Source organism: Perca flavescens, chromosome 20 (assembly GCF_004354835.1).
Source record: "Perca flavescens isolate YP-PL-M2 chromosome 20, PFLA_1.0, whole genome shotgun sequence".
NCBI lineage: Eukaryota > Metazoa > Chordata > Actinopteri > Perciformes > Percidae > Perca > Perca flavescens.
In genome coordinates, this window is record NC_041350.1 from 32,772,827 (window position 1) to 32,784,552 (window position 11,726).

General features: G+C 40.3%; 1 protein-coding gene across 2 annotated transcripts in view; it reads right to left on the bottom strand.

Moving 5' to 3' along the window:
- Window positions 1-2,870, bottom strand: part of slirp (SRA stem-loop interacting RNA binding protein) — an 8,281-nt gene extending 5,411 nt beyond the window's left edge. The window contains exons 1-2 of one of the 2 annotated variants that reach the window (XM_028565232.1): window positions 2,747-2,870; window positions 1-13 (exon numbers count right to left, since the gene is read on the bottom strand). The exon at window positions 1-13 is cut by the window's left edge and continues 46 nt beyond it. In XM_028565232.1, coding sequence (XP_028421033.1) covers window positions 1-13; window positions 2,747-2,813 — 80 coding nt within the window. In that variant the 5' untranslated portion in view covers window positions 2,814-2,870. Of the gene's footprint in view, window positions 14-1,448; window positions 1,548-2,746 lie in introns of those variants that run through there. The other variant, XM_028565233.1, reaches the window with a different exon arrangement.
- Between the last annotated feature and the right edge of the window lie 8,856 nt (window positions 2,871-11,726).

The window sequence follows — 11,726 nt, forward strand, 5'->3', positions numbered from 1 at the left end:
TCCCTCATCTCCCCTGAAAAAGAAACAGGGACATTTCATATTTCAAGCACAAATCTTGAGTTTCTCTTAAGTCGGCAGTGGTGAAACAAGCTACAATTTAAGTTAATAAGGCAATCGTAACTCTAGTTTTGGTTGAAATGAACACATAGTTTACCGATTTAGGTGAGAAAATATTTTGGCTATAGCCACGCTAAAAGTATCTCGGTAGGGATCTTTTCCATAATGTTGTCTGTTACAGCATTCAAGCTTAATACTGGACCAATCTTAAAGATTGTAGTTCCTATTAGTCACTTACACTAGCCTGAGGTCGTCATACTCAGATTCTAGTCAGAATATGAGTCTGATACTGGTGCATTGGGCTGTGATAATGGGGCGTGTTTTAACCGAAGCAGGAAAGAAAATGCCTCTGCACTCAAGTGGATAGACATACAACCAATCAGAGAAACGGAGACAGATGTCACAGAAGCTGCAACTCAAAGGCAGGCTTTGACAGAGCAAAGGCAGAGACAGCAGTTTCAGTTACGGTTGATCATCTGTCCATCATTGTATAAAGCCCGCCCTGACAATTTGATTGGTCCGAACAGCTCTAGCTCAAGCATAGTTGCTCCACAATGGATAAATGGCGTGTTCATGCCACCTGGGAATAACAGGGACCTCCCCCTTGATTATGTTGTTTTTCAGACTGACAGCGTTCACATGGTTGGGATGCGTGTTCTTCTTCTTCTGTTATATTGACGTTTGGCTAGGGCTGCTCGATTATGGAAAAAATAATAATCACGATTATTTTGGTCAATATTGAAATCACAATAATTTAACACGATTACTCATTAACATTTGGATATAATGGATAGTGTCCAGGGTATAATCTGTTAGTGTCCTTTATCTCACAGAAAGAGTCTTTGGATCAGAATAAAATCTGTTTTACTACTGTGAGTTGGTTCAGCTTTACAGATATCACACATAACGTTACACAGCTAATGAACAGTTCCACAGACATAACACAATGTGCATCTCACATCACATGTTCACTCACTATGACCCCTACTACTGTCATTACGAAACATTGTGCCAAAATATCAACAATAATGCCGCCGTCAGTGGGCTTATTTTCTAGCTAACCTTAGGAAAAATCCAGCACATAGACGGTACCTTAGAGTAACGTTACGTAAAACAGGTGATTTAACGTCCCTGCTCATTTACATACAGTTTAACAACAAAATGCTGGGGGAACATTACTATGTTTTTTCATATTGTTTTGAGCAGTATGCCTATGCACCCCCACTAAGCTGGAAACATTTTTAAACAGTAAGTGAATACAGCGTGTCGGGGGAATACAACGTCTATAGACAGTATACTACAGGGGGGGGCAAAGGCAGAGGGACCGCAGGGTTAGCTAACGTTAGCTGTTCCCAGACAACTGAGTTGGTTTTGCCTTTTTTTTTGCTCACCAAACGCAGCTGCCATCTTTACTCGCGCTGAGGTTTTAAATTCCAGCGGATGATATGCACACGACTTGCCTCCCTGACTGGCTTCAGGAGGGGCGGAGGGGCGCGTGCGGATGTGCGCATACGCGTGTCATTCAGAACAGAAGACAAAATAAAAGTGTTCTTGCAAAACAGAACATGGCAAAATAATCGCTTTTTCTCGATTATACTATTTTGGTGATCGTTGGGAGCCAAAATCGAAATTGAAACCGAAATTCAATTAATTGCACAGCCCTACGTTTGGCATAACAACTTGTTGCATGACTGCCACCAACTGTTGGGCGTAGCCTAGAGCATCAGGTGTGTGAAAACATGGAGGCCACAATAACAAAAGATTTGCTGCTGTTTTCTTATGCGAGCATACAAACAGCACATCGACAGGTGTTTGTTTGTGTTATCTGCAGGACAATGAACGGGTGTTGAAAGGTGTTGGTTTTTTATACAAAGGCCTCTTTATGAATTATTTTAAACATGTTATGTCTGTGTATGTTTGTTGGCAGAGGCGTTTGTCCACAATAAACAGTTTGTCATTGAAATATTTTCAGTGAACCAAAGTCACCTATATCAAACTTCAGTTGTCAACAACGCGTCACCAACTGGGACTCTGTTAGCAAAATCTAGCCCGAGTTTCCCACCTCTGATTCCCACAGGAAGTGACGTTAATGGTAATGTTTTCACTGGGAAAAATGTTTTTTCCGATGTCCATGAACGCACAGCAAGGCTAAGTTCGGCTGGCATCCAGGCTACACTTAAATACAAAAAGGAAAATAGGAAAATATGGTCGAGGTTAGTAACGGTAGTTACCTTTTAAATCAACATCTCTCCCAAACCGTTTTAATAAAAACAGCATTAATAACGTTACAATATTATATGACATTATAACCTTTATGAAGGTGGGATTTATTGCACGACTGCCCGACTGTTGGCAACTGGACGGAGTGTATGTTGCTTGGTGTTTAAGATTCATGACATATTTATAAAAATTAAAAAATAAAAAAAAATAAAAAAGGGTCTCTCTCTGATTCTAGAAAGGCTCTGGTAAGTTTTTGTTGTTGTAAGTTGTTGTTGTTCTACATCATTCGATCTCTTCAGATGCAGAGACCCGTTTGTAACGCTAGCTACTGAGGTGACAGCATGACCGTGATGGCAAGCTTGCATACAGTAACGTTATCGAACTATGTACATATACAGTGAGTGGCTACAGACGCATATCTAGCTGCCCCTAAATTTGAATAGTAATTTGAACAATTTGATAGACTCACTGCTGGCTATAGTCCATGGTATTTTAGAGACGAAGACCTCGAAAACTTTCTTGGAGGGGGCTGCCATGTTTCGCTGCTTCTTCTTCTTCTTCTTCTTCTTCTTCTTCTAGGATTCCGGCAGTGTTGACGCTGCTAAGCGTATTACTGCCCTCCACAGGTCAAAGTGACATATTTGCATTTGCCTTTATCTCATTTATATCTACACAAAATCTGTTGTGGTTACTTTATGTGAGTTCAGAGCCCCTACTTTATTTCTTCTTCGGTGGTCCTGTGACTTAAAATACCTTGTGTCCCCTTTCCTCTCCCCTTTTTGTAATACTGTTTGGGAGTGAGTGTAATTTATTTTTGGCTCATTCATTATTTTTATTTATTCCATTATTTCTTGTATTATTGTTTATATTTTTGTTCCCTACACTTTTATAATGTCTGTCCAAACCTTTCCACATCTTGATTTCAACAAACTCATGTCACTTTATTGTTGTTTTACGAGTTTTTAAGAATTAGTGTTGCTAGCTTAAATTCACGGCAGACAAAGCTAACTTCTGTTTTGTGTATGTGTTAATGTGTGTATTGTAAAAGTTGGAGCGGGTCATTCTGTTGCATGACGAGGTCTGTCTATTCATATTTGTCACCAAAATAAACGGACATCATCCTAAGGAGATCCTGGTGTCACGGTGTGTTGAAATAATTATACACAACGCAGAATTCCACCGGTCACACAAGCTTGTTACATACATTCCTGCATCATGCATCCAACTGCCTTGGATATCGGTTGGTGTTTCTCAATGTGACCAAATAAAGATAAAACAGAAAAAGCCTCAATTCCAAGCCCTGTCAGTCTAACAAACAATACCTTTCTGCACTACACTCTTTACATTCTAGAAAAACATGCTTCACTGTCACAACTTCCACATTCACACAGTCCAGAAACATGTTTTCCTACAATGCACAAAGAGTAATTTAACCCACAGTGCCCCAACCTCAATCTACACAGTCTGCATTCTTACGTGACAGAGATGTATATTTTTCTCACTTAAGGTTGACTTCTTTTTCCCACCCTCTCCGCCATGCTTTTGTTACACCCTCTATCATTCTCTCAATTCCACTCTCCCCAATGATAGATGGATATTGACTTCTCTTCTTCAACTCTCCTTTGCAATGAGGTCCACCTGCTCATTCCCCCTCACCCCAGCGTGCCTGGGAACTCAGCAAAAAGTGATGTTACAACCAAACCCAATTCTAAAAAACACTCAAAATGACATTTAAAATGTCTGGACGAGCTTGAGATGTTCCTACTCTTAAAGTTTCTAGAGAAGTGTTAGGGTTCAGTGAAGTTGAGGACCCAAAGGCAGAGAGCAGGCAGGCAGGCAGGCAGGCAGGAGAACGTTTGAGGTAGTGATGTTACCCGTGAACCCTCTGCTTCGAGGCATGTATCGAAAACATGAACCAATTTGGAATGAAGCTTTGTATCGGAGCTCGATTTGTTTGGAGATAATCACGTGACCAGTGACGTCCGAAGCTTCGTTTCACACACACCCACGTCACTGCTTCGAAGTTCAATTCAAAAGCTGCGCGAGCAGCTTGACACGGGGCTGGGGTTGTTGCAGTAGAGAGTCAACAGAGTCAGGAGAGTTAGTTAATAGAGAGATTATTATAGCCAGTAAGAAAGTGTATAGCCAGTAGAAAGTTCATAGCGAGTAGCCTAGTTTATAGTGAGTAGAGAGTTTATAAAAGAGAGTTTAGAGTGCCTTGCACTGCCTATCTCACCTATTTGGCTGAGGAGACAATGTTTCTCTAGGCTACATAGGCCTAATCACAGAAATGAGTGTGCAATGTGCAATGTGTTCTTCATTCATTTCCCTCCCAAATTGATGTATTTGTTTTCAAACACAAGACAGTTCACAACCAAAATCCTAACTTTATAGTTCTTTTTTTTGGCGGAGAAGGTAATTACATTTTTATTTATGCAAGGTCCCACATATAGGCTTAGTTATTTATGTCATTATTTATTTATCAATGAATTCATAATCAAAATGTGTTCATCTTCAACTCTAAAGTAGAGTTTAGATTCTCTGCCCAAGCCCGAACCCCCGCCAGACTTTTGGGCTGGGCCGTTATTTTCCGCCACTATCCTGGGCCGAGCCGGGCCGGGCCCTTGATCAAGCTTTTGTGTTTTTTACTAGGCCTATAGCCTAATTGGGTAGGGAGAAAGCTATGTTATAATCAGAAATAGGAAAATTACTTTTGAGCAAGTTTGGAGGAAAGTCGGAGGTATGGAACCATTTTAAACAAGTCGTGGGCAGTGACAACATGTGTCGGCTTTGTTGAGTGCATTAAGTGCGGTACGCTGTCGCCTATAACAGCAAATAAAACGGGGACTTGGATGATGAACAGACACATGAAGCAGGCTTTCGCCGTGGCAGAAAAGATGATAGTCTGCCTTCAACGTCCTCATTTGTTACTTCTCCAAGAGTGAGGGCGAGGCAAGCCCTCACAGAGAAATCTGTTTTTTTTTTTACGTTTCTTCATTCAGATCCATTTGCGATCCGTTCCATTCTGAATAAACAAACAGCGCAGTTTACATGCTTCGTCCTTGTTGCATTATTCATTAAGATCATTTTAAACAGATTTCTGCAGTTCAAACAAGTCTGAATTGTATGAGAACGTCAGACGTATTAAAAAAAGTGTCGGGTTAAAATCGGGCTCATGATTCCAGTTAATGTGTCGGGCCGGGCTTGGACAAAACGCACACGGGCTCGGGTTGGGTCGGGCTTACTCTAAAGACATTCATGGCTAATAACTGTGAAACAGTTTGTGACACAATGCTATCCCTAACTTCACCACCAGATGTTCTCATAGAGTTCTGAAGCTTTGAGTAGTGAACCTTTTTTCAATACAATTGGCTTGAAAGCTTCACTGCTTCAGAAAGCTTCAGTTCGCCATCACTAGTTTGAGGTGGAAGATTTATTGGTCCATAAAAACAAAGTATGAATTAACAAAGCAGCAGGCAAAAAACTAATCCAGTGTGTAGAAAACAAAAACAGGGAATCCAAAAAACAAGAACAGAAAACAAACCAGAAACTTGAGAACAAAGGAAATCCAGGGAGCAAAGAACCAGACACAAACTAACACTGGCGACACAAACAAACACACAACGATCTGACACTGGACAAGGGGAACACCAAGACTAAATACAGAGGGTAATGAGATAACACAAGACAGGTGACACAAGGGCTGGGAAACAGGTGAAACACATTAGGCTGGGCAGAGTAATCAAAAATGGCGGGAAAACACAAGACAGGAAGTAAAACCAGACTATCAAAATAAAACAGGAAACTGAGCAAAATACAACACAGAAAACAGAGTACCAAAATAAGACAAAACACTCTTTGGATGCTTTATATAGGCCTTTGTGGTCCCCTAATACTGTATCTGAAGTCTCTTTTATATAGGCCTTTGTGGTCCCCTAATACTGTATCTGAAGTCTCTTTCCTGAAATTCAGCCTTGGTGCAGAATTACAGCCACTAGAGCCAGTCCCACAATGAGCTTTCCTTAGGATGTGCCATTTCTGTGTCTGTAGCTATTGAAGAGGAGAGAGAGGGGGGGCAAGGTGGAGAGTGGGGGTGTGGCCTTGACCAACTGCCACTTTGCTCGTTTGAAAGCCATGATGTCTCTCTCTCATGGGTGGGCCAAATTCTCTAGGGCAGGCAAAGCAGAGAAAGGGGAGCTAACCTTGCTCCTTATGCCCACAGACAGGCTCCTAACTTAACAGGTAAGCAGATTCACTGTTGCAACCCACACTTTGTTTTTCTAGTCTGCACACATGTAACCATACTCCTCAGGTGGAGATCAAACAATTAGTGATTCCACGCCACCACAGGTGCTTTATGATTTTTTTTTTTTTTTATATAACTCTATTTTCGTTTTTGTTAGTAGGCAACAGATATGACAAGCATACATATAGCATCTAGTTACATATTGAACACCAATCACAACATATTTGGCAATTGGAGTTGTTCAATGGGGAAAAATATATATATATATATATATATATATATATATATATATATATATATATATATATATATATATATATATATATATATATATATAATAAAAAAACAATAAAAATAATAATAACGTAATTATGTTACTGACACAGCAAGCAGGATGAGCAAGAACAGTTATAAGAATTACATAGGAAATAAATAAAAAATAATAATAATAAAATATAAGTAAGGGTGATTAAAATAACGGGTGGGGGAGGGTTCGTCTCTAGGGTATCAACTGGGGACAGAATAAGACAGTGATGGCAGGGTGGGAGTGATCCCAGTGGCTTTGATAGAAGAGAAGAAGGAAATGAATGGGTTCCAAATAGTCCTGAATTCGTCCTGCTTCCCATCTCTCAGATATCTTATATTTTCAAGATGGATGCAACTCATTAGGTCACATATCCAGTGTATATGAGTAGGTGGTTGGCTTGATTTCCAACTAACGAGAATCAATTGCCTGGCTATTAATGTACAGAAGGCAAGTGCACAATTATGGAGGTTTGACAAATTTGCAGTTTTTGGAGAAAGACCAAAAAGTGCAACAAGTGGGCAGGGGTTAATTACAGAGCCCAGTGCAACTGACATAGAATTAAAAATCAATTTCCAGTAGCCCGTCAGACTTGGACAAAGCCAAAACATATGGAGCAGAGAAGCTGGGGCCTGCCTGCACCTATCACATGGACTGTGTCCATCTCTGGTTTGATCTTTGCTAACCTAACTTTAGTTCAATATATCCGATGGATGAATTTAAATTGAATAAGACTATGACGGCTGCATATGGAGGAGGAATGGATCCTATTTAGAACTTGTCTCCATTCCTCATCAGTGAACCTATAGTCCAGGTCGACCTCCCAATTTTGTCTCGCTGTAATAGCAGATGAAGGCGAGAACCCTGCAATACAGTCACAAAGAACGGATATAGCACCTTTGTTATTGATGCTCACATCGAGCTGTGTTGAGGTCGGAAGATTTGGAAATTGAGGAGAGATCTTCCTAATAAAATCTCTAATCTGAAAGTATTTAAAAAAGGTGCGACCTTGGGAGGCTAAACTTTAAGGACAGCTGGGTGAAGAAATCTAGGTAGTATATTCATTTTTACAGAGTTAATACGGCCTGTTAAGGATAGAGGGAGAGAGGACCAGCGCAGGAGATCTGACTTAACACGTTCCAGGGCAGGTGTAAAGTTTCTATTAAGTAGGTTGGAGTATTTACGTGAGATATTAACTCCAAGATATTTAAATTCATCCAAGGCTACTTTAAAGGGTGCAGCAGAGGGTGGAAGACAGCTTGCATCTATATTGAGAGGGAAGAGCTCGCTCTTACTAATATTTAGCTTGTAGCCAGAGATGTCGCCAAACCCCTCCATGCAGGTGAGAATTCTAGGCAATGATACAGCGGGGTTAGAAATAAAAAGGATTATGTCATCCGCATAGAGAGAAATCTTTTGTTCGAGATCTCTCCTGATAATACCTGAGATCCTACTATCTGAGCGAATGGCTATTGCGAGGGGTTCCATAGCGAGGGCGAAGAGGAGGTTGTACCACGTGACAACAGAAAGTAGGGATATTAGGTATTAGATATTAAAAGCACGCCTAATATTAAATAAAGATTTTCTATTCTTTATGAATCCTGACTGATCATAATGAGTAAGCTCAGGTAACACAGGCTCCAACCGACGTGCAAGAAGTTTAGCAAGAATTTTAGCATCTACAGGGATAAGACTTATAGGTCTGTAATTACCGCAATCAAGGGGGTCCTTATTCTTCTTTGGGAAATTGAGGCCTGGCGGGTAGAAAGGGGCAAAAGCCCAGTTTTCAGGGCGTCGTTAAACATATCAAGCATTGGTCTCACCAAAACGCTGTGTGCCGCTTTAAAAAATTCGAATGGAGTGGCCTTCAATACCTCCTCACAGGAGAGAGGCTGATCAAGTTGCATCTTGCAGTCATTGCTGATAGTGGGGGTCTGTAATTTATTGAAGAAAAATTCTAATGAGTCTGTATCTGCACTCGATTCTGTTTGGTAGAGGGCAGAGTAATAGTTAAAAAAGCACTTGTTTATGTTGGTTGGGTTGGTGAGGATATTACCATTTGGATACCGGATCTGAGAGATCAAATTTTGAGCCTTCTGCTGCCTTAGCTGCAAGGCTAGTAATTTGGCGGGTTTATCCCCGAATTCAAAATAGTTTTGTCATGTTTTGCGGAGTGATTGGACAGCCTGATTGGTTGACAAGAGGTTAAACTCTGTTTGCAAGACAAGTCTCTGCTTATATAGTTCAGGGTCAGGTGTTTCAGAGAATTTCTTGTCTAGTTCAAGAATAGCAAAAGAGAGTTTCAATAATTTAGACCGTCGTTGCCTGGCAATATGTAAGGTATGAGATATAATTTGGCCACGGATGCATGCTTTGAGAGTTTCCCAAATTGTACCCAGTGACATACCAGGCGTTGCATTGATTTCCAGAAAGTCTTTAATTTGACTAGTAAGAATCCGGGTGTAGCTCTCGTCCGATAACAAAAGAGAGTTGAATCTCCATGGCCTACAGCCAGTGGGTTTCTCATGAAAATGCAGGCCCATAAAAAGTGGTGCATGATCAGAGATTGCAACTGCAATTGAACTGGACTCAATGTTAGGTAGAATTTTCCGGTCAACGAAAAAAAATCTATTCTTGAAAAGGAGCGGTGTACGGGGGAAAAAAATAAATATCGACGTGAGGTAGGATATAAAAATCTCCAGGCATCAGCAATGGCGTAACTGTCGAAGAAGGATTGGATGGCTCTAGCAGAGAGAGAGACAGTGGCTGATCTGGTGGAAGAACGGTCCAAAGAGGGATTCAACACGCAATTAAAATCACCCCCCATGATAAGTTGGTGGGAGTTAAGATCAGGTAAGAGTGATATCAATTTAGCTATAAATTGGTGGTCATCCCAATTTGGAGCATATACATTGCAGAGTGTAACTTTAGAAGAATACAGAAGGCCAAATACAATCACAAATCTCCCAAGTGGATCCTCGATTATGGTAGAGGGGCTAAATTGTACATTATTACGGATAAGGATGGCGACACCCCTGGCTTTACTCTCAAACTTTGAGTGAAAAAGCTGTGAGATCAAAGGCCTTTTGACTTAAGGTGTGTTTCTTGTAAATATAATATTTCTACATTGAAGTTCCAAATATGGTTAAATATCTTATTGCGTTTAATTGGGGAATTAAGGCCTTTCACATTCCAGCTTAAGAAATTCACAACTCCTCCCCTGGCCAAAGTCGTCTTGTTCACTTGGTTATCTGCCATATGGAGGGAGTATGAGATTATGGACAGTAGATCTGGTATCCAACCGACAGGTCTAGAGACAAGAGGGAAATAATACAAAGGGAAAAACTAATCGGAGAAAAGTATTGCCACAGATGAGGAAAAACAACTGAAAAAGAACAATAAACAGAAAAACAACTAAAAAGCATGCCCGCTAACCGGGAACATGGGGCATTCAGAACAAACCCGAGCACCAAAAGGGGGAATCCCTTGATAGTGCAGTTACCCATTTCCAACTGGGTTTTTTACTCAAGGATAATCTAGCCTTGAGAGCACTGTGAACATGTATGAGATTTTCAGAAGCACTGTATGTCGAGCCTCCATTATATCAAGTAATAAACAGCAAGATTGTGTAGTAAGAAGTAATTATATAAAATGAAATATTATCTATGTGGTAGAGAGGATGTCTTGGAATGTATAAAGGTCTGCGAAAACAGTCAGACAATTTAAAAAACAACAAAAAGAGAAGAATAAATAAAAATAAAAAAGTTAAATGAAAATAAAATATAAACATGAGGGGTTTTAATGGGTGTATTAAATTAGAAATCGTAGATAACAGACCATATACACATTGACCCTCTCACATGATAATAGAATTTAATTTAATTAGAAAAAAGGAGGGGGGGGAAAAAGCCCCGCAAACCACTAAATCAATTAAAAAGTCTGCCTGAATGGAAAATAAGGTTAAAAAAAGGCTAAGAAAAAGTGCTGATCAGAAGCGGCCTATCTTACAGAACACCCAATGGTAATTTTCCATGTGATAAAGGGGTTAACTACCAAAAAACCCACCGTGGTCTCCACATTCTTGATCGTCAGAAACGGGTTTTGCTTGTTTGGGATCCGACTGGCCAGCCTATTTGAATAAGTTAAGCAAACTTTGTTGTCTTTTTGACATTTTTCCCCTGAGTGAAATGAGGCTATAACAGCAATCTCAAGCAGCACAAGTGCAGCGCCGCGCTGTTGAAGTGCCTCCCCTCCCTCTGTCCCTCTCCCCCCTCCGTCTTACCCTGAAAATTCACCTCAAAACGCGTCGAAAATGCAAACACAAGATTTTTTGTGGAACTTCTTGGGAATAACGACTAACAAAACAGATAACAACATTGAACACTAAACAAACAGTAGTTTATTTTTTTAATTTAGGTGATCCAATAAAAAAGGTTCATGATCCAACATCGGAGGTGCCGGAACATGTTCCGGCATGTCCCGGCTCAAATTAAGCCCTGGTTATAATAATTTAGCACAGTAACAGAATTCTAACTGTTCCAAACTTCCACAACCAAACACTCAAGATTATAATTAATATCAACTTTCCTATACTTCAACCCAGTCTTAACAAAAGTTGCACAACCCTCACCTAATCTTTCAGACCTATCTAATCTCACACATTCATAACCTGGGATTACAAAATCTAGAGAGGGCTTTAACCATCTCTCTTGGATGCATATTCATTCTGGTGCTTTTTTTAAATTCATCAACAAATCTCTTTAACTCGCCATTTCCAATCAGACTCCGAGCATTCCAATGAAGAACATAAAACATTATGATGTAAATGAGGATCCACATGATCCACCTCACTGACACACTTCTTACTGCTAGCCCTCGACAACTGTGACCTCTCCACAC